The following is a 25,218-nucleotide window of genomic DNA, read 5'->3' as shown; positions in this document are numbered from 1 at the left end:
TAATTATGAGCTGTAGAAGGAAAAAATATTCAATTAAAAAAAACGAATGCGCTCCTATATTATTAAGTATCTAAGGATCTGATGAAGCTACAAAAGACAAGAGATATTGGTTGTGTCGCTGAAAACTTAAGCTGCAATTGCCTACTGGATTTGCGTATGTGACGCGTGCTCAGACCGTCAATCAAAATGGGACAAATAACTCGCCACAGTATGGATTACATGGGAATAAACCGGAGATAGACAGGCACTTGAGAAGTGAACAGGGGTACACGACAATTAGGAATAGAAGAGTAGGGAAGAGGTCCATTACGACTAAGCATAGAAAAGTATATAAGATAGGATAAAGTGGAGGAGATTGAGTAGATGTTGTACGAAGACGATAGATATGTCAGGTTCAGCAAACGATGGTAAAATGCTGTTGTTTGGGTCTGGAGTGATCAAGTTGTTGAACTTGACAAGGGTTAGCCGACGGAAACGCGTCGCGTTTCGTGTTTTAGGTTTTTAATTTCCATTAGTGCGGCATAGGAAACGCACTGCGTTTCCATCGAAAGAAATATGGGTCGGAGATTTTGGACGATGATTGGTCAAAAACAGGAAACGCAGTGCGTTTCTGATAATAATGCTTGAGTAGGTGAAGCGGGATCAGGCCCGGGCATCCAGAATAAGCTTTTGCAAATGCTTAGGATGCAGACGAGGCACACGGAGTTAACCAGATACGGCATCAAACATGAATGGTGGTCGCAGCAGCCCAGAAAGCCGTGGAGGTTATTGATCATCTGCAGACATCTATTTGGGTCTATGACGCGGAGTATAGGCTACTCTTGTACTGATCACCGCTTCCCCACCACTCACAGCTAACCCTGGTCCGTCCCCGCTCCATTGTCACCATGCCATTCCTGACCTCGGCTCTTTCCCACCGTTACCCGCTTTGACCCTTATTCCTGAATCCAGGGCTTGCGAGGTTTAAGAGCCACAATGCAGCTTGTTTTGCTAGGGGGTGGCGCAGTGGAGCGAATCCTTCTGTCTCTTCGTTGCTTCTCTTGGTAATTGGTAGGTTTCAATATCATTCATATTGGATGTCGTGCTTCAGAATACCACAGGTCGCATCCTAGGTGTAGGATACAAGGTTGCTGCTGGTGCTGAAGCCCCCTGCCCTCCGCTAGCCCCAATTTACTGATGCCTGAACCTCAGACCCCAACGTTTCAAGCGATATCGTGCAGCGTCGGGTTGAAGGCAGAGGTTTGATAGACAGCTACCCTACTGTTCGACGTAACTCTGATCTGCCATGATCAAATGGTAAGTAATATCCATAGATAACCTCATCCACGGCCGTTGGTCTTACAGTCAATGAGGCCATGGAGCATCTACAACCCCTTTCCGTACGTACTCTGGCGCCGATGCTGCCGCCCGGGTAAGCCCAACAGCATCTCACTATCAAGATCCCTCATACGAGCTAAGATGGCGTCATGGCTAAACACAGCGATGGGTGACTGCCAAAACTGCCGTGCTACTGAATGAGACCTAACACCGTATTGTGATGGTGGTAGAAGCCCTAATCTGGACTAGAGTTTAGGACGGAGGGGAGGGGAGACTGGTGAAACCTAACGCCCGTACATTCTCTTTGGTCCCGTCCCCACCCAATTTTTTCCCAGCGACCATTCGGTCTTGTTTCGAGGGCCTGGAGTCTGGAGGCTAAAAACGAAGACCAAACGTCAAATCCTTCACAACCATCCCAGGTCTACAGTATTTGATAAATACTGCTTCTCCAATGTCTCGAGAAATATGACATATCAATTATAGCAAATCCGGGTAGTCATGGTTAAAGATGCGTCGCTCACCGACTCTATTTGACTGTCGTCACAGAGCTCAATCATTAAGCCATCCCCACTTTTGCGCACAAACATTATGGCAGCTGGATAGCCATGTTCGCTGGGACTGGCACGAATTTCGTAAGCGCTGGCTTCCTAAAATGTAGCCCCGGGCCCCTCAGCCGCATCCCTAATGGCTCAGAAATACTCAACCAATAAGGTTGATTCGCCTGTGAGAAGGTTATTTTTTTTGCGGAATGACCGTTGCGGCCCGTGCCTCAGTCTAAGCGCGCCCGCCACTCATAGGTATTTCAGAGTGAAAAATCACAGAAATAGTACAGTAAAGCAAAGACGTTTAGACTATGCCACTAAGGATCTTGGATATGCCCTCGATAAGCCAGGAATAACCAAATCGCGACATTATAGACCTAGTTGAAGGTATCGGGCTCGCATAGTAGGCATAATGCGGTATCGGCTGCGCAGTAATGGATGAATTTAGCATGTAAGCCTCTTGAGCCACTTACCTGTTGCTAACCAAGTATGAGCCAGGATGCATTGGACTTTCCACATGCACGATTTGGTCACCAAGGTGTCACTCATACCGCTTTCCAACGAATAGCAGCTGGCTTTGCTTTTGAGGTAGGATTTGGATTAGGAGACGAAGACACAGAACCACAAGATGCGCGCTGAATCCAACCAGCAAGAGGACTCAATACAAATATGCAATGTCTGCCTCAGTCCTTTGCGGCTGTTCAGATAACCTTTGCTCTATCACGGTAGCTGATCATCCTCACTGAGATTCGTCACCTTCTTGATCAGACCGGACAAAAGAGACATCTTGATCCTTTCCAATCTTTGAAGCCAATATGAAGGTCTCTAGTGGGGTGCATGCTTGCCTCCTTGGCGTTCTTACCCAGCATGTTGCGCAATCATGGGCGCTACTAGGAGAGGCGAAAGCAATGGTTGAAGACTCTATGGAGTGGATGGACAAGTTCTACGACCCGAAGATCTCACAGCTATATGACCTCGAATCTAAGGCGGCAATGAACCACGAGACACTAGCCTCTACATGGTATGCGGTCGGACTTCTTGCACGGAACGGCGACGGTGACGCCTCAAGGGCTGAGGATGTCATAAGATACGTCATCAAGGACCAGCATGACAACCCCAAAGACTTGTGGTATGGCGACTATACGCGAGAGCCGGAGGAGCCAACTGTTGGAACACCATGGTACCCTGCCCGCATGTACGGATCGTGGGACCCGAACTGGCGAGGCTTCGTCGGTCTCAGCTTCATCACGATATACGAAGAGTTCGGTGACCTGTTGTCTGACGATTTGAAGGGGCTTATACTGGAAAGTCTACGTAACTGCAGCATTGGCGGCTCATACCGCGAGGGTGGTGTGAACGGAGATAACCTCTATCCATCTTACAGTAACACTGCAATCATGCGTGCAATCGAGACAAGCTGGACCGGTCGCCAAATAGGCGATGACAATATGACACAGGCTGGAGAGGATTATGCGAAGAAGATTATTGACCTCTTTGACTTGCATGATACGCTTTCTGAATTCAACTCAGCGACTTACACCGGCATTTCACTCTTTGGTCTTACACTATGGTGTAAGTATGGCCATGGGGATAGTATTCTCTCCCAAAGAGGTCCAGATCTCCTGCGCGGTGTCTGGAATTACACATCGCAACTGTGGAATCCGGGGATGCGGAACCTCGCTGGTCCATGGGACCGTTCATACACGTTCGACATGACCAAGTCTCTCGGCATCCTATCCCACTTTCTCGCACCCATTATCGGTAGAAAAGAGGCGGGTGTATGGCAGTACCCGGAAGTCATGAGCCATGCCCGTGACTGGGCTTGGGCGCCACTCATTGCCGTCCACTCGGAATTCCACAACTCATTGCTTTCGGAGGATCTTAAGGAGTCACTGAAGATATTTGATGGAGAGAGGACATACAAAGGGAAGGCCTACTATCCGCCCTACGACCTTGATACCCGTAATATCACGACGTGGCTCAGCGAGTCGCTGATGATCGGAGCTCAGTCGTATCGGACGCAGAGCGCAAACGGACCGTCGAATAACAAGGCCCAGTTCCATCCCGCTGTTGCACATTGGGCTTATGGAGATGATAGCATCGGATGGCTCAGCGTAAGTTAATACGGCTTCAGAATTCACTCCTGTCTTTACTGACGCAACACCCAGCTCCGTCCTACTGAGGCCCACGTCCTGATGCAAGTCTCGCCAAAGAAGCTGAAAGTGACTTATCCTGAGGGGACCAGCAGTTCTGTATTCACTTTTGTGGCCTCTCCCTCACTTGCGAAGAGGGATGTCCAGTCGTGGGCTGACATTCAAGGCATCTCGATATCTGTCTCTGGAAATGCAAATCCCGTGCCGAAGGTCACATTCGCTGGCCGATATGGTGGTTTAGGAAGTCCAATTTACGACTACAATTATTGGAGTTTGGTTCATACGATGCCTCCTGGATTTGAGGGCGCCCCTGAGATTATCATTGAGTTCGAATGAGACGTACCCTCAGAGGGATGAAGACCAACCGGTTCATTACACTGTTCGTAGGCACAAATATCCGTATCATAGATCTGTTATTGTGCTCTTCTTGTATAGACCTGACCCCTGAATTGATATCACTATGCCATATCACTTTGCCCTTGCTCAATGAGACAGCGAAAGCATTCTCTTTGTTGTAGCCAAGTCCCTGGGCACCAATCTGACTTTCTTTGCTTTTGGTCTCGCTTGATGGTTTCCCTTGCTTAGCAAGCCCTCCAAAGGGTTCCAAGCCGTAGGATCAGATAATTCCGGGGCCGGGAGGATCTGGAAATGCGTGACAAGGTAGAGAATGACAGTGCACAGCGCGCGCGAAGCAACATGACTGGCCACGCACATTCGACCACCCATTACCAATGCGAATTGTGTCAGCGAAGTGAACTGTATCACCAGATAGCCACAGCTTTGGAATTTCAAACGTTTTGCCTGGCCTGTCTCTCTGTTGTCGTCGTCCGGACGAGGCGGGAACCACTGTGTAACGGTCGCACCTGTCAGACATTACGTGTATTCGGTCCATTGATCCAGATTGATATATTTTCTGTCTATTACTATTTTGGTCGACTTGGAACCATTTGTTGCCTGACCTGGAAGAGAAAAATCGTTGACAGCTGATTCCAGCAATCCATGGTAGTTCAGCGGGAGGCGTTGGGGATTCCGTCGATGACCTTCCTTTGCATCTTGGATTAATCCACTGGTGCTTTTGGCACAATGAGCTTGAATCTTTGGAACCTGAGGCAGAAACGTGCCGCATATTCGACACTTGAGTCCATCCCGCTTTGGTGCACCAAGACAAATAATGGGTTGGATTGTCGGCGGTGGATATTGTATTTGATCGAGCTAAGACTGGTTTTGTAATATATGGGGGAGTATTTGAATTGTTTTTGCTAGTTTGCGTCGGCTCTCCGCGTTTATGTCATGATGCCGTGTTTCGCAAGTTCGTAGCAACTTCACCACAACGCACCCGAACTGACACACTTGACATATAAGGATTTTATATTGAGGAAGCAGAATGAACTGTTAGATTACATCAGACGAGCCTGATTCTATGTTAGAACTCATGGTCGTGGTACAGTAGTGATCGAAAAGTTGAAGTGCCACGGTCAAAATTCTAACTTCTCAAGAATTGCAGTCCCCCCCTTCTAAACGCTAGTTCCTCGCGCATGACGCGCCTAATCAGACAGGAAGCTTGGGGTTGAAAGGATTCAAGGCGTGGTGCTGCTGCAATTTGGCGCTATCGGAAAGTGGTAGGAAAATCCGCGACTCGCTTGTATCTACGGCCCGCTTATAAAGCAAGTTACTCCTGCACGTTTCCTGACCCGACCCCTGTCCGTCTAGTCGTGCTCCGATATTCCTCCACAGCAAGGCTTCCTGGCGCATTCCAAGCCGTCGTGTTCCCACAATCTTCCCAGCAGTTGACAGCGCAGCTCCTTTCTGGGAAGTTGAGGTCTCTTAGGCTAGTTTCCGTCGTGTAGCTTTAGCCATCTCACGAGCAATCGGAATGACGCTCTGCACTACCATATCCTACATTTGCAATTAGATATCGATTCAATATCAGAGATAGCTCAAGTCTTACAAAAACGGACTGTGATAACAGCCACGACAGTAGACGGAGGATTGAAGCGTCTTTGCCGGCCCAGACCACTCCGCCTGTGCCTTTTTCGACCTCACCGACTACTTTAGTCGCATACTGCTTCGCACTTATTCCATTCTCTTGCATGCGGCCATCAACAAGGCCATGAATGAAGTCCCTAATCTCAAAGTACTGGGAATAATCAGGTACATCGGCCGCATGATGTTCAGAAAAAAAAGTTGGTTTTGACCGCGGAGATAAGCAGGGTAATAGTACGAATTCCGGGAGGTTGAAGTTCGTGACGCCATGTCTCACTGGCCGAGAAAAGAGCAGCCTTGGAGCTGTTGTAAATGCCTAGGCTATTAGAAAATGGCTATAAAGAGAATCTGGCAATCACTCATGAGCGGCATAGGGGCGATTGCGTTAACAGAGGAATTGTTCACAATGCATCCTTTGGTCTTGATCAGAAGAGGGGCAAAGGCTTGAAGCATAGTCAATGGAGCCCAGAAGTTTAGTTCGAACAGCTTCTTGCTCTCCTCAATCGAAACATCCAAAGCCGGTAAAGTGTAGCCCCCGCCACTATTGTTGACGAGAACATCGAGCCCACCACCGGTTTGGCTCTTGACGCTTTCAACAGCAGCGGCGATCGACTCCGTGGATAACACGTCTAGCTTCAGAACCGTGACATTTGCCGCACTGGAGAGACTCGGCGGCAATTTTGATGGGTTACGTGCAGTTGCGAAGACGTGGTAACCTTTGGCGTGAAACGCATCGGCCAATGCTCCGCCAATACCACCAGCAGAGCAGCCGGTGATTAGGACAGACTTCCGTAGAGAATTCATTGAAAAGGATTAAGTTATTAAGTCTCTGCAAGATAAATAGGTCAGGACTGTCAAGTCTCAGATACCATGATATGAAACGAATTCCTGAGCACTTTTATAGAAAGTTTATGGCGAACGCTGACAGGGGGCCCAACATCCGAAATCTGCGCCGAATCCGTGATAGTGACGCAAATACCGGCCGCTATACTCGAAACGGCAAACAAAAAGTTGTCTTGGCACCCTGATTAACCCCACATTATGGGATTTGTCTGGGATTTGTCATCCGTTGTCGTTGTGCCAGGGTATATATGCTCCGCCTTAAACCTTTACCTGTCAGGCATTACGTATATTCGGTCCACTGATTCAGATTGGTGTATTCAGGTTGTGCTGTTTTAAATCTACCCCTGAACTCTCTACTATTTACGTGCGAAATCTTAAAAGATCCCTGTTTGCACGTGAGACCCCAGCGTATGCCTTCTGTTCAACATTACCACGTTAGGCAAACAAAAGGGACGTGCCAAGACTTTCAATATGACAGGATCTGAATCCATCCGTCGATGCAGTCACGAGGAAGCTCATCAGAAGCCATGTCATGCGAGGGAAGAAGAAAAAAGTTCGCCCAGACAAGGGTCAGCCAACGATCGGCAGGAGGGAAAGGACAATGGCTGTTTACACTCAGACAGCACGAATTAAGCTGGAAGAAGTGGGCAGCTTGTATACTTCACTAATACCTAGCCGTGTCGGCTCGGATTTGTCTTTTGCCGAGTTTGCTGCTGATATAGAGCTGCTGATGCTTTTAAACATAGCTAAAGGTTCGTAACTCAGGTTTCCAAGAATCCTCCGCCTTACTGACATGAACTAAGTTACACCATTCGCAAGAAAGGTTATCTTCCCTCTAAAGGTGGCGATTGGCCTTCAGGAAGAGAACAATGAGGGACATTACCCCATTGCACGAGACGCTGTTGGTCTTCACATAACGGCGTTCGCAGTGGAAAGCTTCATCGACAGGGTTCTTCGCCATCTGGAGAGTATCATCAATTTAGCGGCGTTGCTTCATTTCCAGAAAGGCCTGGCACTTCTGAAGTAAAGGCTTCTAGGGGAAGATGAAGAACTAAAAGTTTCCGACTCTACAATCAGTGTGGTCTTGAAGCTTGCTGAAGCTGCACATTTCGATGGGGATTATCAGACATCAAAGCAGCATATGCAAGGCCTTCATAAAATGGTGGACCTGAGAGGAGGTATATATGTGTTCAGGGGCAAAGCCCTTGAAGTAGGGATGTTGAGGTAAACTATACCAACAACTTATAGCCATCGGCTAAATACTGATCCTTCATAGGTGCGATCTTAGCATCGCGACGCACAATGGGTCGAGCTATGTGTTCTTCAGTCAGCATTCACAGCCGGTTCCGGATTATCCCCATAATCTACTGCGAGCTTGGGACGACAAGATGTGTTCCCAAGGGTACATTGAGATTTCTGAAAGCTTGGACAGCAGTTTGGCGACACTTTGGCGAGTTATGAGAAGATTTTGTGTGCTAGTGAATATTGGGACGCAGACTCAGCAGTTAATACGCCCGCAGACTATCCATGAAACGATGACTGCGGTAATGTATCGCCTGCTGCGCATGGACTTCACTGCCGGCTCGATCAATGAAGCTATACGACATGGGCTATTGGCCTTTTCTTACCATGTGTTCCTGCAGTGGCAAGATATCAAACTCCCTTACCATTGCTTTCCTACTATCTACAAAAACTGCGTACTGGGCCTCGAGCTTGTCGATGGGATATCTTCTCAGCTGATGATTTGGCTCTTAATGACTGGAGCTCTTCAGGGTTGAAAGCCACTCCACCCAATCCACGTAGTGGATCCACTCGTGGATTCCACTGTCCACTCCACTAGCAAAACCCCAGTGGATTGACTAATCCACCGAATCCATCGGCGATGTCGTGGATGGATTGGGTGGATTTGGGTGGATTAGAAGTGGGGGTAGTTAATGTTAGATACGCGAGTAGGGTTAATATCCAATTAAAATAGGATTAATTTTCACACTTGAGGATCAATCTAGTCCCCAGGAGCTTCTGTCTCTGTTCTGTCCTTTTTTGGTGTTTTCCCCGCTACCCGGTATTGATATATCCGGGGACCCACAAAATACATGTTTCTTTTATCGAGGCGCTATCACTAATCCAACAGGAATGGGCTCCACTTCCCTTATTGCAATATTATTCTTGTATCCAAAAGAGGGGTGAAACCCCTCTTTGACAGACTGATCAAAGAATCAAGTCGACGATCAATAACATCACAACATTCTGGTCCACACTTGGATACACTCACCCCATCGTATTCATGCGTATCTAACAACACCTAAAAGGACAGAACAGAGACAGAAGCTCCTGGGGACGAGATTGATCCTCAAGTGTGAAAATTAACCCTATTTTAATTGGATATTAACCCTACTCGCGTATCTAACAATTCCCAGCCGCCAATCTAACAAAAGTTAGCCCCACTTCTTAGGCATTTCTACACTTACACGCTGTATACACATGTATTGGCGGCTTTTTGCCCATACGTTGATGTACCTTAATGGCTGACGGAAGGTCGCAGTCCTCTTTATCCGCACTGGCGATATATCTCCACTTCTTCGATTTGCGCCCGGAGCTCTAGGCAGCACTGGTACTTCTGCATACCTCGCTTGTTCAGCCAGAAACTGATTATAGGCCCATAAGACGGCATAATTCTAACAAAACATCTGCTTACGAAAACGCGGACACAAATTGAGCAATGAGTGGCACAGCATGGGCTTGAGGGAAACGAGGACGAAAAGCAGGCGTTGGATGTAAGCATTAGCGACTAGTGCCCTTTCAGTCAGAACAGAACAGGCTGCCCGTGGGGTAATAAATTGTCTTGTATTGTACACCTTCAGTCATGCCGTTTGCTGTCTTCTCCCTTTCTTCATAAAATCCACTTGAAAATTCGCGTAAGAATTGTTATCCCAAAACTCTTGGCCACTCACCACATAACGAATGCAAAGAAACATGGGCTTATACTCAAGATCAATACATTCCGTCAAGTCGATTTTGAAGATGAACACATCGTAGTCTTGATTTCTTCCGCACTGATCGGCGTTATATATCGCCTCGGTTTCTGATACAGTCTTCCAATAGTCTAAAGTGTAGCGACAGGCAACCAATTTGTGAAAATCGAGATTTGCTACTATAACACTTCCCATGATGGCTGTTTCAGGAGCCGAAAATATTATCTTGTCAAGCCTAACAGGCATCGATTGGCGAGCCACGGCATCTTGGGGAAAGTTGGGAGTGTTGATAGCCCAGTAGTACGAGGATGCTCGCCTGCAGGGCCATTCGTGATGAGAGGACGAGGAGACTTTGTCTCGACGCCAGTCATCAACAAGGGCCGAAATAGAATTGACTGCTGATGGACGATCGGTGCGGTAGAAGTGGCAAATTTGTTCCAGATCTGGTGCGAAATGCACCGTTTTGGTACACGCAGATTTTCTGGAGCTCAGTCGACTGGGCTGAGGCAGAGCAAATCCCAAAGACTTGCTATGAGTGTTTCGGCCTGCTTGGTAATTCCCCACTTCGTCTTTAAGGAGCAGCCGCTCTGAATTTTGTGGCGACTTGTCGTCAGGTTTGCCAGGAGTAACACAAGACTCTAAGGGCTGGGAACACCAGCTACGGACCAAGTCTCTCCACTGATGAACCTCCCCGACTAGGGTTGGGTTGTTGAAAGGGATGGTGGAGAGATTGGAGTTGATATGAGGCTGGCAAGAATCCTGTTCTTCGCTACCGTTACTTGCATTCAGCGAAGAGGACGGTAGCCGTTTGAAGAGCCCTTCGGCGACTGTTTTATTATCTTGCAGCGTTTTTGGGGTTGTTTCTTGCAATGTAGGAATATCTTGTCTAGACATAAGACTCTCAGGCCAGGTCCAGTGTTGCGTGAGGTTGTAAGATGCATTCTTTGTGACCTGGCGTCTGGCAGCTGTCACATACGACTCTCTCGACGCATTTTGGGGGGTGAATGCTGCAATAGACATGGTGGGATGAATATGGGGAGGTAAATGCTATTTGAGCGGCATATAAGGCAAATTGTAGAAGTGGGATCCTTCGTCTGTGCAAACAGTCAGTTGTGCATATCGATTTCTCAGCGCCCTACGCTACTTGTAGAAGGCAGTGACGGACTGTAGACGAGAGGCGGTATGGCGGTATCGTGGCAACGAACGCAGAGAAGAGGGATATAGCGCGTGTTGTCTCAATGAAAGTAACGGGATCATGTGAAAGGAGGATTACGCTGTTAATCGAAAACTGTTGGTAATTTCTAGGCCATTGTTGTCGCTTTTTTCCCCAGTGGAGGTTATACGATCTAGATAGTACGAGAAAACGACACTTTGAACTGACTTAAATCAATCCTTTGCAGCTCAATTTGGCATAATCATAGCCAGATGTTGATGACTGAGGAATTCAGGATCTTGCCAATAAGAGTCAGATGACGGCTAGAAGGCATCCGGCCAGTTCCATGTTGCCTGTCATCTCCTCTTCATTAATCACATGATTATTACGTGGGCGGTTTTGAAAAGGAGATCTTAGTGGTCGAATTCTCACGACACATACCAATAACCACGGCATCTTTTTGCGATAAGCCGCATACAGTACGGATTCCAGCAATCCAGTTCGTCATATCATGCTAAGATGCACCGCCTGCTCAGCTGTTTTTGCCAAAGTTATTGCCAATACTTTCGATCAAAGTTAATAGACTAGCAGCAAATAATGTCATCTCCACTACTCAGGGTGTATTGGTAATGACATTCCATCTGACGCACCATGTTCTAGCTAAGGTGATGGACCGGCCTCGACCACCATCCAGGCTGGGGACCGGCCCGGAGTCGGCCGCCAAGCCTGGTTCCTCCGCGAGGTTAACTTTACTCTGATAACCAATAAATGGGTGGACAAAATTCCGGAAACTTGGAAGTGGCCGATCCTCGAGACACGGTCGATCAAGATTTGCTCACATCAGTCGATAATATCTACCATTCGCCACCATCTCGATATGTAGTCGGTTATTGACCCTGAAATTTCCACCGGGAGTCAGCCATAAGATAGAATGGTAACATTCATTTGTACAATGTCAGTTGCTCCTGGATGATATTGTAACGTGTCACAACGAAACATGGTAAATTATCTTATATTCTTTTCGAAAGATTCATCAAAATTCCCAACAGACTTCAACCACTGGCCGTATCGCCCAAATGGCTGCTATGGAGATTGAAAGTACCCTTGACACCTTTATCAAAGGGTATGATGAATCCCAATTTCAAGAAAGTTTCTCACAGACCAGTATTTACAATCGGTAATACAATGGAGTATCTGGGGCATTACGTGGTTGCCTAATCTGACTTTTAATGGCCGTGGACTGATAATTGTTTACAGATGCCTCCTGAGTGCTCACCGGGGCAGGGTGAGTTGATCCCGACCTGACAGATGAAGCCCCTACTTACATGGCCATAACAACAGTTACTACCAAGAATCATATATCGAACATGGATGAGTATTTGGCTTCTGAGTATTTTACCAACACATTCGGGTCACCTGGACCTTCTGATTTATTGGAAGCCGATCTCTCCATGGACTGCCAACCAAGTCTTGAGATGAACCTTGACTATCTGCCCCGATGCCAACACAGAACGGCTGAGGGGGGCGACAAGTGGGCCCTTGACCCCTCCTAAAGAGGAGAAGAGCCTGTTGAATCAACGCCCCTCCAACAAGGATATTTCACTTCCTTTTTCCGACGTTCAACTTCAACTTCGATCAGCATCACGAAAATCAAAGAGCCGAAAGCGTCGTAACACAGCACCCAGCAATCTAGATCACGCCCGAGAAAGCCATAACTTTGTCGCGAAACATTACCGTGCCCGACTCAAGACGCAGTTTGAGAGGCTTCTCGCAGTTCTGCCAGCGGCACAGGCACGGAGCCTTGCTGACAGGGATACGACAGTCAATTTTAGCCAAGTTCTGAGCAGAGGGCAAGTATTGGATATGGCAAGGAATCGCATTCTAGAATTAGAAAGAAAGATTGAGTTTACACTGAACAAGAGAAGGGATGGCTACCATGTATCATGATGTACACAAGGAGAGGGAATTACAGTAAGGTTACAGGAAGAAAATCTTGTCATTGTAATCGTTTGATCTGAGAAGAAACTTGTTTTTATACAGGGCCACCAGATAATCTTGGGAGCAGATACTGTGTGACTTTAAACTTCTCTAACGATGCCAAGTACTCCCTCTCTAAAAAAAATATAAAAAAGATGAAAAGCTTTTAAATCGCGACTATGGGCCTGGAAGAGGTTAGGCGTGAGAAGGCAAGGACCAGACATAGTTCATATGATTCAATGACATGATTTGTTCTCATTTTAATTAAACTGTTTCGATTTTATATTTTGTAGCGGATCTTTCTGGGCTGCTCACTCGCGTCTCTGTGTTTGAGCTGATGAGAAATTCACAAAAGGAAACACAAGACCCAAACCCTCAGTATCAGAGCGTACCATCTGTGGCATGCGGACAGATAGAGCAATGGTTATGTAGTCGAAACCCTTGGCTTGGAAGTAACTGACAAGTTGGTCGATACGTGCCGCGTGAGCTAATGGGTATGGACATTAATTCAAACTCCTTAGCTTTTTGCCAAAGCTTATCTGTAACGTTGTTAATTTGCTTGCACTGCCTTGATTACTCTCAGCGTGGTGCCTGATCCGAGAATCATTCAATTGCAGTAATATATGACTGTAAATAGTCTTCGTAGCCTATCTACAGCAGTTGTAGGAGCAAAATGGAGTCAACCGCTTTAAGGTGATTGGCGCAACTCCTAGAGTTGCGTTAGCACGTATGTATTAATCTTGCGTCCTCATCGAGGTGTTAGATAATGCAAACCTTGTACCATGGCCCCGCTGGGTATGGTATCTGCGCATTGTGCTGTCTTGATTGCTTCGAGACGTGCCCTTTCGTATAACGTGGTGAGTGTCTCTCCTTGATATGTAAGGTCATCGTCTTTGATAATGGTAATGGGAACATGGGAGTAGGTCCACTGAGACATGGATGGAGCCTTAGTTGTATGTAATTATCTGGATGATTTGGGCGTAGAGACTAAGTTTAGATAAGGGTGTTATTTAAAGAGAAGGGTCAATGTAGATATATAGCCCTGATAGTAAAGATTCGCTGTATGAGTTTTGGTGAGTTGAAGCTATCACAGTGGCCTGAGAGAATATAACGTAGTTCACAAGCGAGTTGGCCAGCATACTGTGCAGCTAATAATAGCTTACCCTATAGCATTCCAAAGCTTAAATAAATTAGCTAAAAATTAAATAAAAAGTGTTCCTAAAATAGTATAGTTAACTTTATTAGAAAGTATTTTTTAAAGATTTTTAAGTATTTTAGATTATATAGAAAACCTTAAAATACAGTGTATTTTACAGTGTAAATAGACTTTAAAGTTTATAGCTATATAGGATTTTTTTTAAAAATCTAAGAAAATTAATATAGCTTACTTTAGGACTTATATATACGTTATTCAAATCTTAGCTATTTTAAGTCTAATTTGAATTTATAAGAATTATTTAAAAAATAGCTTTTAAGGTGAAAAGTATGCTGGCCAACTCGTTTAGGTGGCCAACTCGCTTGTGAACTACGTTATCCCTGTTCACCGAAACGGTTGTGGTATAAGGCTCTCCAAATTCATTCTAGAGCGATTGCCGATGTCGTGATAGAATGAGGGGATGGCGCCGAGAGGTTGACGCAATATCATTAAGCCTCAAGCATGAACGTCTTGCATAAGAGTAGATAGCTCAGTCAGATCATAGCGTTGTGTGGAGAGTATCATGAGATTACAACCGTCAACAGTCACTCTTTCTCTGGGTCTAGAACCAAACTATGAATTTATGACAACTTTATGGTGGGATACTTTTGGAAAGGTGGAATGATTGCGTTTTAGGTGTATTGATGGCACTGCGTCACGGCTGGGCTAAGTGAGTTCTTTAGCGGCCGAAGTAGTGTGGATGGCCGCTAGGGATGATATTTCACAGTTCTAAAAAGTTATCAAGATCTAGAACATACCCTCTATACGCATGGTGTAAGGATCTGGAACGTATGTACTCCATATGGTAGGGGACAAAAGCAGAACAGCGATTGGGTAAAGTGCATGATCTCATAACAATAGGACGCTTCTGTGAGATAGATTGCGACCACATATCTCCTGAGAGGTCATAAGCCTCCAGTACGTACTTTGACCACTAACCCCACGTACAAAGAGATGACGAGAGCTTCACCCAAGCAGGAGTCAGGATGTATGTCGTTTTTTGTGGCGGCTCAGCTTACGGTACCATTAACTCAGGACTTAAGCTAAATGGCAAATTGTAATTAGCTGCTACCCTGCCATAATTACTCTTTCTCTACTGTATTTTATAACAAAATGTATTGGCTGATTGGCATATTATGATTGGCTTATGCCCCCAAGTGGTGACCGCATTGGAGGCTTATGACCTCTCAGGAGATAAAAAAAAGAGGAAGGTGTTGTCTTGCAAATTACTGTATGGTGTGGCATGATACTTTCAAGTAATCTTTACCCCTCCATTCTCGACTATTATGCCTCAAGCAATAACCATGGCTTTTGAAAACCCATCTTTTGAAAACCCATCATTTGCCGTTGTACGCGCGGGATTTATGGGAAGACAGACTCGGAATCTTCAGCTCCACATTATCGTGCGGGAAAGCATTGAGGGCAAGATTACAACAAGTTTGATTTCGGCATCAGGGTCTCTGGATTGGATGGACTTGACTCGAGTCCTTTGTTCTTTTCTGTGCGATATTGGGGTAATAACTCCGATATCAACTTCGCGGTGGACTTTAGAAGGCATATTGACTAACGATCAATCCTATTCTATTTCTGGGATAAACGGAACACTAGTCTAACTCTCCGAATGGACCCAGTCAGCCAGATGTGCGACTTGCAGCTGTTTGGGATGGCAGATAAGCTAAAAGCTTACGCACAACTTGAGTTAGTACCTGGGCAAAGACCTTAACACTCAGCTCCAGCGTTGGAGTCGAATCTATGGGAACATGCCACGTCAGATCATAATCATATGTCCTTAAAGCCTCACCGAGACCTCAGGCGCCAAATGGGACTCGTATGTTTTCGCGTACTAGAAGCAATAGAAAATCTAACCCCAATGTAATGACCCAATATCTCATGGCACTTAGTGAGTCTGCGGATTCATCGCAAGCGCACCAATCTAACAGAAGGTGTTGCGAGCACATCAGATCACCACCATTCGATTTTGAAACGCCTCAACTCATGATTCTCGCAAATCAATCACTCTTCCAAAGCCAAAGGTATCATGTGTGCGAAGTTGAGCATTACAGTTCTCTAGTGGCGAACGGTAATAACGCTGCAGAAGGTGACGTTCTCCACCATTTTAAGCTCCAAAGGTTGAAGGGTCCATGCATCGTAACGAAAACAGGCACCTCAAGAGTTAAGTAAATAACACAATTTGAGTGTGTTAAACTTTAAATGGCTTGAAATAGACATTTGTGGAAGCGAACGAGTAGGCTGACTCGGCCCTTGCCTTTAGTCGAGCATGACTGATATTACCTGATGCGACTTCGGCTAACGTGTTTGATAAGTGAGTGGGTCAGACAAGTAAGTGAGTCACTGCACTGTATAGTATTAAAAAACCTACCCTATAGTATCTTTTTATTCTAAATAAAATAGATAAAAATTTAAAAAAAATATTTTTAAGAATAGTATAATTAACCTTATTATAAAATATTTTTTTAAGACTTTTAGCTATTTTATTTTATATAGTAAAGCTTAATTATACAGTATAAAATACAGTATAAATAGGTTTTAAGGTTTATAGCTATATAGAATTTTTCTAAAAGTCTTAAAAAATTTATATAATATATTTTAAGACTTATATATAGGCTACTAAAATTACAGCCAATTTAGGCTTAGTTTGAATTTTTAAAGAATTTTTTAAACCCCGGATTTAAGGTGGAAATAAGATTGACTCACTCACTTGGATGACCCACTCACTTATCAAACACGTTAGCGGGTTTTTGGCGATTTTTAACAGCCCCCCACATACTCTCGATGATACCAAGTGAGAGGAGACGTATGATATGCCAAGGCAATTCTTTTGTGTTATAAGTTACTTTTTTGTCCCATAACTCGTTTAATTCGAATGTCTGTGCACACTCTATCACGTCTAACGATTCAAGTTTTACCCACCAAGTGTCACGCATCAATTCGGGGCATAAGTTGTGAACTGGCCGAGGAAAAATTCCATCACGTACGAATTATGGCTTTTGCGGAAACCCTAGCAGAAAACAGCTACTTCCCAACTGATTCTTTAATCGAAAGTGATGGACCTATTGATACTCAATATTTCTTTGATCTTGCCTGGCAAGACTTGCCCGAATACCTCATTTCATGGCATTGGATGAGTTCCTCTAATCAATCCTTCCCAACAAACTCGTCGAGTTCTCAAACTCCGTCTCTTCCAACCCCAACTTCAGAGCATTACTTCCATGGTGAAATGGCTGGTGGCTGGATGGATGATCCGAGCTTCGGCACTACTCAGCTATCGCCCATATCTTCCAAAAACCAGCAGTCAGCTGGATTCAGCTTTCCCACATCACAGACCACCACAACCAAGGAGGACACACAAAGCTCTATTAGGAATCGTGATAATGATCAAGAAAGCCTAGAGCCCTTCACTACATCAGATTTTACCAGATACCAATCGACACCAGAGCCGCCAAAGAGAAGAAAGGCTGGGAAGCAGTCTGTAAACAGGAGGTTGCTATGCGAGAAAAGAAATTGTCGGGAGACAAGAACAGAGCTGGATGATGCCAAGAGCGAACAACATATGAAAGTTCGGGAACGAAACCGGAGGGCGGCTGCCAAATGTCGTGATCGCAAAAAGGATCAAGCAAACGAGTTGACCTCTCGGATGGAAGAATTGCAAGATCGACATCGACTACTTTCTTCTTGCTATAGCGACCTCCAGGAGGAGGTTTCCCAACTCAAATTCGAAATTCTGAGGCATGGCGAATGCGAATGTACTCTGATTCAACAGTACATTGCGAAACAGGCGTATAAAACATTGGATAAGTTGACAAAGCAAGTGTTCTCTTCCGAGAATTGGGGTCACACTCACAACCACAGCCCCGCGGCCGCATGACAATGACAGCAGCACCAGTGATCGACGAGGGGTTTTTCAGGGTTCTTCTGGGCTCCAAAACATGGCGGCGTGACAGTGGCACCAGATAGGTCATGGCCTTGGGAATATTATCACTCAGAAATCAACTTAAAATTTCCAGTCTAGAGTGAGAGAAATTCAGTATGCAAAATGACGTACAAGTTTAATGGTGCTGTATAGTTGCCGTGTTTGTGATTGGCGATGAGCATCATGAATTTCAAGCGACGACTTCTTCTGTGTGTATACATCTTAATTCATCGCAATCCTGTTTTGCGGTCTAGGACTCGAGAATCGTAGATGAACACTCAGATGAGGATAACCAGGGGATAGCCTGGAGATAACCTGGTTCATTGGTTGCACAGTAGCAGCTGGGCGACTCGGATGAGAGGAATTCTTTTCTCACGTTTCGACCACCTCGATCCAATCTTCACCGGCCGCGCAGTTACCGAGGTTGAAAACCTTAAACGTAATATGAGGGGTAAGTAAGGGTCGCAATCACATGGTGTTCAGTTTATGCGTCAAATGAACCAACGTTCACACAGTGTGCCAAATACAATACTACTCTTATTGCAAGGGCTGAGAAAAAGGAATTTGAGGCTTGTGTACTGTATCGTCATAGCAGCGTCCTATCATTAAATCATTACTCACACGAGCTCAACCATAGTGGATCGTATTGGTCGAGAGCGACACTACTACAATAGATGGACGCTAATTCATGTGCGGCGTTCATACATGGGCTCAGCGAGTGGTTCAAGACATCGCGTCCCCTCTTTTAACCGGAGTTTACTGGAAATACCATTCCACCCACTCCTTCGAAGCAAATAGCCAATTGTGACCCAGACAGTACTTAAAGGTCGACTTAAATATCACTAAATCACATGTCGATCCAATATAAGGGTTGAAGTGAGGCTTTTGAGGCCTCATAATTATCCTCAAACATGAGGGGTTCAAGTGAGGGAAAAGATAAGCAAAGAAAGGGCTTTCGTCGGTTAGAGGGATGAGTGATTTAGACCTGAGGTGGGGTGCAGTCTAGCTGGGGATAACACAGTACGCGTAAAACGAGAATGTTGGATATCGTATAAGAATGAAGAACCACCAGTACCAGTTGGCTGTCCCAAAGTAATATTGTGCCACTCCAGCTCTTGGTTAATATACCATCCGTGACAATTGAGAACTCTATAACGATTCAATTACAACATGGCAGTCAGTACTGATACCGTCACTGCTAACCCATGTGAGCTTCGTTGGGACAGAAGAGAGAACCGACCTGAGGTAGGTAAACGAAACCGACAGCCCTTGGACACCCACTGGTAACATTTAATCTAATAACAATCTTGCCCGCTTGTCAATATGACCTAAAAACCTTTTGATCTCTTGGCATTCAAAGTTCCTCGTGGCATTTAGCACTGACGACTCACAGCGACCAATCGACTACTTCGTGGATAAATTCAGTCTGGGTCAACCGTTCCACCCTGAAAGTGGTTGGTGAGAATTTGCAAGTTAATGTTTTAGGTATTTATATTTAATATTTAGAAGTAGAAGAGCTCACCGGCATCACCAACTGATGTTCCCGTTTTGTGGCACGCACAGCAGAGGGTCACATAAGAGAGGGTTAAAAGAGCTTCTATACTAAAAGGGGGTTGGCAGTGCTCCTTTATATACCAATGGAGCGTTGATCTCTAGGTGGCCAAGCGAACCAATCGGGCCATACCCGCCTTTTGACACGTTTGATCAAGCTGCCTCTACCTCTGTGCTATCAGGCTGTCTGTACTGTACACTGGTGGATTCTAAATGAATAGGGGTCCAGGTCTAGAACCTTGAAGAAATAAGAGTAGACACTAAACTGGCTGAGCTTAAAAGCGAGGTTGCATTTTAGGTTTCGTGGACTTTTGCCCGCCATGACATGTCTGCAACTGCACCAATTCGTGTTTCTAAAATAACCTAATTGACCACCAGATAAACGACGATTCGCTGGCTCCTCCGTACTCTGAGATGAAATATATAATATGAACGGTAGATTGATAGTAATACAGATCCACGCGTAGCATAAGATCAAACTGTCATCTTCCTAATGACTCTACATATGGGCTTGGCTAGGCCTTTCCGGCAAAGGCTTAGATAACACGAAATCATATGCGCATATGGGGCATGTATCGTGTTCCGCAAGGTACCAGGTAGCAATACATTCCGAGTGGAAAGTATGCTCGCATGCCAGATGGCGTACTATATCAGTGTCTTAAACAGCACCTAGGCAAATAACGCTAAACAAAGAGGCAAGTGGTTAGTCAAGTGATTTTTACGATTACCAAAGCGTCAAGAAGACATACCATGTCATATTGGGGACAGGGATCGCCCAAGAGGCATGGACTTGATGCTCAAGCTCAGATCTAATCTATTTGCTCGTTTTAGGGGGAGCAATCGTATCTAGATGAGGCAGATCTCTGGCTTCAGTGCTGGAAGATGCTGATGACGAAGAGCTCGGGGAGCTGTTAGAGGCATCGGTGACTGCAACTCTCCCGCACCTTGCCCATTCATAGAATCTACACTGTATTAGCCAACCAAATTAGGAGGTGAGCTGTTTCTAACAAGTGAGTAAGACGTACTTGTAAATTACCACTATAAACAAACCCACCAGAGCTAGAAGTGGCATTATCTCGGCCACGAGCCATCCCAGTAGCTTGTGGTTTTGGTCCTGGTTATCAGGGTCCTGAGTGGTGAAGGGAGGGTCCCTGATTAGTACAGGCACGGCTTATATGTGAATGTAGGATGTATCCGAGCCTCAGCACTTTCCAAGTCAAATAACAAATGCATTGGATTGGGCTTATGTGTCTGCTATTGTTCAATTCTGGAACATGTACTGTATGGACTCGGGTCTGGAGCGTGGTACCGTGCTTCTGGCTGGATCCGCCCTATGATCTGATGGATACCACATAAACCTCTGCCTCACCATCACGCCACATTAGTTATCAAGACGAAACAGAACTCTCTACAGATACTAGCATCAAGGGGCCTATATGTGCCGCCGTTGGGACGCGTGATCTTTGAAGATACATGGACTGCTACGTGTCAGATATTACATGTATTCGGTTCATTGATGCAGATTCGTGTATTCATGTTGTGGTTTTTTTTTTTTTTTTTTTAAATCTGTCTGCCCTCTTGAAAGGTTCGCCACTTCGACCCGTAATCTTCAAGTATCCCTGCCTGCACGTGACACCCCAGCAATCTGCTCAACAGTTACGCGCATAGCCTTTCAGCAGGTATCTCGCCCCCGCTTGACCCCACGTACAATAAGGTTACAAGAGCTTGCCCCAGTATGGGGTCAGAAGACTTGCCACCCTCCTGTAATAGCTCGACTTTTATCGCATGTAGATAAGTTCGTAGATCATCCGATGTTGTTGCTTTTCTGTCTAAACACCAATTACCCTACATAGACTAAATCTTGGACGGATTCGATGGTAGTCTGTCGACCTCTGCCCCTGAGCAGTATAAGAGGCTCAATCTCAAGGCGACTACAGGCTGCCCGCCGGAGCTTTCGCTCCCGCGCGCAGCCTTGCACCATCTATTGGCAGCGAGATCCCTTCACGGGGACTTCGCTGCGTATCACGAGAGATTTGACCATGTCGACGCACGCCTAGTCTGCTCATGTGGCCGACGCAAAGCACCGGATCACATCTTCTACTGCAGAAAGATACCGCCGCGTCATCGGATGAGGCTTGCATCCTCACCGAATGCAGCGGTCAATCTAGCAATAGGAAAAGACTTTACCAAATATATCGACCTATCCAAGGCCAGCGCGTTCTTTGGAAACATCTGCCCTCGCTACTAGGCGAACACGACTCGAGAAGCACTCGCGTCTCTCTTTCTCTCTTTCTCTCTTTTTATTTTCAATACGTTTCTTTTGTTACCTTTCCTCTTTCTTATATGCTTGCAGCTAAATGGAAGGCGCTGATACGCCCTCCATCCGACTGCGATCACTCGGAGGCAGCCCCGCGACAACCGCGTTTAGAGGCTCACGATCGCCTAAAAACAGGCTTACCTTGCGGCTGTCATTCATCAACCCCGCTTGATCATCCCGCTGACGGGTAGCAAGCTTGATAAGATGCGCCATTTGTGCTGTTGATATGCTGGATAGAGCGCAGTTTGTTGACGCGTTCGCAGAAATTGGACTCTGGGGGGAAGACTAATCTCGCGTAGCGGATGACTAATCCCCGTTAGGGCCAAACATCTCTGTAATTAGCGTATAGATAGACTGTAATTCCTCTAGCTCAGCACGTCCTGTGCCCCAGTAGGGGACTTTTGTGGCCTACGGCCCCCCGGACGAAAAATATACATACATACATACATATTCGATGGTAGTCTCCTTAGTTTTCCCTAAGCCCCAGAATGTGTCTGTCAAATTCTCCGTCCCTTATACACCCGAACGCCACAGTTTCATATTATCCTGCTGTGACGAAGGTAAAATATCAGAACATACAACAAAACAGGTAATGTGCTCGAACTCTATTTGCGCCACTCATCTCACTGCCAAGAGCCTGACATTCGCCTTATTTATAAGGAACAGCATCAACCTCGGGTAATCAACAAGAGGAGGTGTCGCTGAACGAGAGATCTAACCTCTTTTACCCAATCACACAATGGACTCGAGTTCTCGAATCGCAATCGTCGGCGTCGGCGAAGTTGGCGGGGCCATCGCCTACAATCTAACACTGGGCTCCATCGCTAGCGAGTTGCTTCTCGTTGACCTTGACTTGACCTTGAGAAACGCTCAAGTCGAAGATCTCTCGGATGTGGCCTACAGCACTGGTGGCAGCACACGGGTGCGAGCTGCCACGTTCCGGGAGACGGCCCAGAGTGATATCGTGGTCATCACCGCCGCATCCAAGCGCACATTAGGTACAGGATGAACAAGCGTCATACTCACCTGTAATCTCTTGGATTCCATGCTCACTTTGCTTCCGATAGGCCAAACTACTGCCGACTACACATCTCGGAACACCTTCATGATCCGGGAAGTCATGGATGCAATGAAGCCTTTCCGATCTGACACGATTATGCTCGTCATTGCAAACCCTGTTGATCTGCTCACTTCCATCGCTCAGGAAATGTCTGGGCTTCCCAAATCTCAAGTCATAGGTTCAGGAACCTCTCTGGATACTTCCAGGCTACGCGGAATGGTTGCGTCTCGAGGTTCGGTGAGTACTCACCACTGCAGCACTCTTTGTTCCTGCCTCTGGTGGCTAATTACCTAACTTTCAGGTCTCCCCCTCTTCCATAGGTGTTTTTGTGGTTGGTGTTCACGGAGAAGACCAAGTTACTGCATGGTCGACGGCAACTGTTGGTGCTGTCCCCATTTCTGAGATCCAGATGTTTAGCACTCTTGATCATACAAGAATCGACAGCATCTGCAAGCATCGATCCCAAGTCATCATCCGAGGTAAAGGCTCAGCCCCATTCGGAATTGCCTCTGTAGCTGCAAACTTATGCTGTTATATTCTCTTGGACAAGCGTGAAATCATCCCTGTCTGCCATTACCAACCTCAGTTCGATTGCTGTCTGAGCATGCCTGCTATCATTGGAAGGAAAGTCATTCTGAGCACCATGCACCTGTCTTTGGACGATCAGGAGCAATGGGCTATAGCAGCATCAGCGAAGCACTTAAAGGACAGGATTGAGTGGATCCAAAATGATTGGTGGCTGTGAGACATTGTGTCTGGGAATTGTCACACTTGCAGGTAATTATTTTAAAATCATTTTGATGGAACCTCGTACGGTAGTCGATAAAATCTCAGAGTCGATTACCATCCCCCCACCACTTGAAGAATAGCACAAAATTCATCGCCCCATGCCAAATCTAATATTTGGTGCACGCAGAAACCAACCACCTTGTCCATTAAAAATGAAGCCACTTGGATTTTCTATGGAGAATTGCTTGAATTCTACTCTCTGCGCGCTTTTTGACCTCCCGACCGCTCCGTGTGCGCTGGCAGTGCTTTGTTACGACCGTAGTCCTCACGTTCGTCCTCTGACCTGACACCCACCTCAATCACCGACTCGACCTCCTCATCCACATCTACCTTTATTTCTGCCTCCTTTGAGTCATGAAGAGATTTTCCAGCCACTAGAGCCTCCGCCAGAGCCATGGATCGTCGGTTCGGGTTTGGTACCGCCTTTCTTTTCTTCCCTCGTCGCAGCTGAGCCATCTGCTCCTCGAGGCCAGTAATCCGCGCATTCTGAACGGCCACCTTCATCTCTAAAGCTTCTAACCCCTTTGCGATCTTACTGTACTTCCGCTTGGTCGGACGGCTTCGGTGTTTGGCCATTTCCCTCACTTGCCGACTCGTTTTCGGCGTATCATCTCAGGGCAGTGGAGGAGGGCTCGGTGTCTGGAACTGTTCCAGCAGTGTTTCTTTGTCCGGTTGAATTTCAGGATGTGTTAGAGCTTTGTGACGGTTGATAGGCCAATTTCCAGTAAACCTTCAGCCGGATAAAATAATCTCCTTCCTCATGGCCGCCTCCCTGGCTTTCGCGTATGCCCGAACAATGTGCTGGTAAGTAACAGCAGTAGACGTTGTTCAGAAAGCACGTAGCCATCCACTCGTCCTGACTGCTCGTCAGCGACCCTATAGCGGGTGACTCAGCGGCGAAAACACCGAAATTCTCACCTGCGCATGGCTCCCGTGACCGTCAAGGATAATAAGTATCGCATCCGATGCATCGCGAGGCTCCGTTTGTGGTAGATAAACGCCCTTCAACCACTTGAGAGCAATATGGTTGTCTGTCCAGCCGTTCGGTGATGTGATGTAGTGCCACTCGGCTATCAATTCGAATTCGTTAAAGAACCACTGCTTCTGCAGCTTCTTTCCTTTAAAGATAATTCCCAGTTTTAAAGCGCGACCGGTTGCGGTGACAGCCTCAATAAACGGGGTCCACGTGCGCGACTGGACGCCTTTCAACATCGCCTTCTTCTTCGGGTCAGAGCTCCCGATTACGAGGCTGTCCAGGCCTCATGGACAACCAATTAGTTATGCCCTATAAAAGCCTACAGAGTACTTATAGAAGACTTACTGAAACCCGCCATTATACCGCCCTCGCCCACGTTAACTGTGTTCTCAGGCTTGATCCAGCCGTACTCGTTCTCCCGGATATCGAAGTACCAATTGACCGCTTTCGGAGTAAAGC

The 25,218-nt window shown here is 46.2% G+C and overlaps 6 protein-coding genes across 6 annotated transcripts; 4 read left to right on the top strand and 2 right to left on the bottom strand.

Annotated features, from left to right (window-relative positions):
- Nucleotides 1–2,674: 2,674 nt before the first annotated feature.
- Nucleotides 2,675–4,348, top strand: FOXG_07270 (uncharacterized protein; the record flags this gene model as incomplete). Its single annotated transcript, XM_018385878.1, has 2 exons — nt 2,675–3,973; nt 4,028–4,348. 2 exons carry the CDS (start codon nt 2,675–2,677, stop codon nt 4,346–4,348), a joined length of 1,620 nt encoding a protein of 539 aa, XP_018244635.1.
- A 1,488-nt stretch (nt 4,349–5,836) lies between these two features.
- FOXG_07269 (uncharacterized protein) lies at nt 5,837–6,799 on the bottom strand (the record flags this gene model as incomplete). The annotated part of the gene is made up of 4 exons (XM_018385877.1): nt 5,837–5,908; nt 5,961–6,149; nt 6,208–6,311; nt 6,355–6,799. The coding sequence occupies 4 exons, from the start codon at nt 6,797–6,799 to the stop codon at nt 5,837–5,839; spliced, it is 810 nt and encodes a 269-aa protein (XP_018244634.1).
- Nucleotides 6,800–9,699: 2,900 nt separating this feature from the next.
- FOXG_19728 (uncharacterized protein) lies at nt 9,700–10,830 on the bottom strand (the record flags this gene model as incomplete). The annotated part of the gene is made up of 1 exon (XM_018399993.1): nt 9,700–10,830. One exon carries the CDS (start codon nt 10,828–10,830, stop codon nt 9,700–9,702), a length of 1,131 nt encoding a protein of 376 aa, XP_018244633.1.
- A 1,390-nt stretch (nt 10,831–12,220) lies between these two features.
- Nucleotides 12,221–12,516, top strand: FOXG_19727 (uncharacterized protein; the record flags this gene model as incomplete). Its single annotated transcript, XM_018399992.1, has 2 exons — nt 12,221–12,248; nt 12,305–12,516. 2 exons carry the CDS (start codon nt 12,221–12,223, stop codon nt 12,514–12,516), a joined length of 240 nt encoding a protein of 79 aa, XP_018244632.1.
- Nucleotides 12,517–17,136: 4,620 nt separating this feature from the next.
- On the top strand, nt 17,137–18,021 carry FOXG_19726 (uncharacterized protein; the record flags this gene model as incomplete). Its single annotated transcript, XM_018399991.1, has 1 exon — nt 17,137–18,021. The coding sequence occupies one exon, from the start codon at nt 17,137–17,139 to the stop codon at nt 18,019–18,021; it is 885 nt and encodes a 294-aa protein (XP_018244631.1).
- Nucleotides 18,022–22,673: 4,652 nt separating this feature from the next.
- FOXG_07268 (L-lactate dehydrogenase) lies at nt 22,674–23,739 on the top strand (the record flags this gene model as incomplete). Its single annotated transcript, XM_018385876.1, has 3 exons — nt 22,674–22,932; nt 23,002–23,231; nt 23,296–23,739. 3 exons carry the CDS (start codon nt 22,674–22,676, stop codon nt 23,737–23,739), a joined length of 933 nt encoding a protein of 310 aa, XP_018244630.1.
- Nucleotides 23,740–25,218: the final 1,479 nt, after the last annotated feature.

This window comes from Fusarium oxysporum, chromosome 6, assembly GCF_000149955.1.
Source record: "Fusarium oxysporum f. sp. lycopersici 4287 chromosome 6, whole genome shotgun sequence".
Lineage (NCBI taxonomy): Eukaryota > Fungi > Ascomycota > Sordariomycetes > Hypocreales > Nectriaceae > Fusarium > Fusarium oxysporum.
Note: the sequence above shows the minus strand (reverse complement) of the source record. Positions and strands in the feature narration are given on the sequence as shown.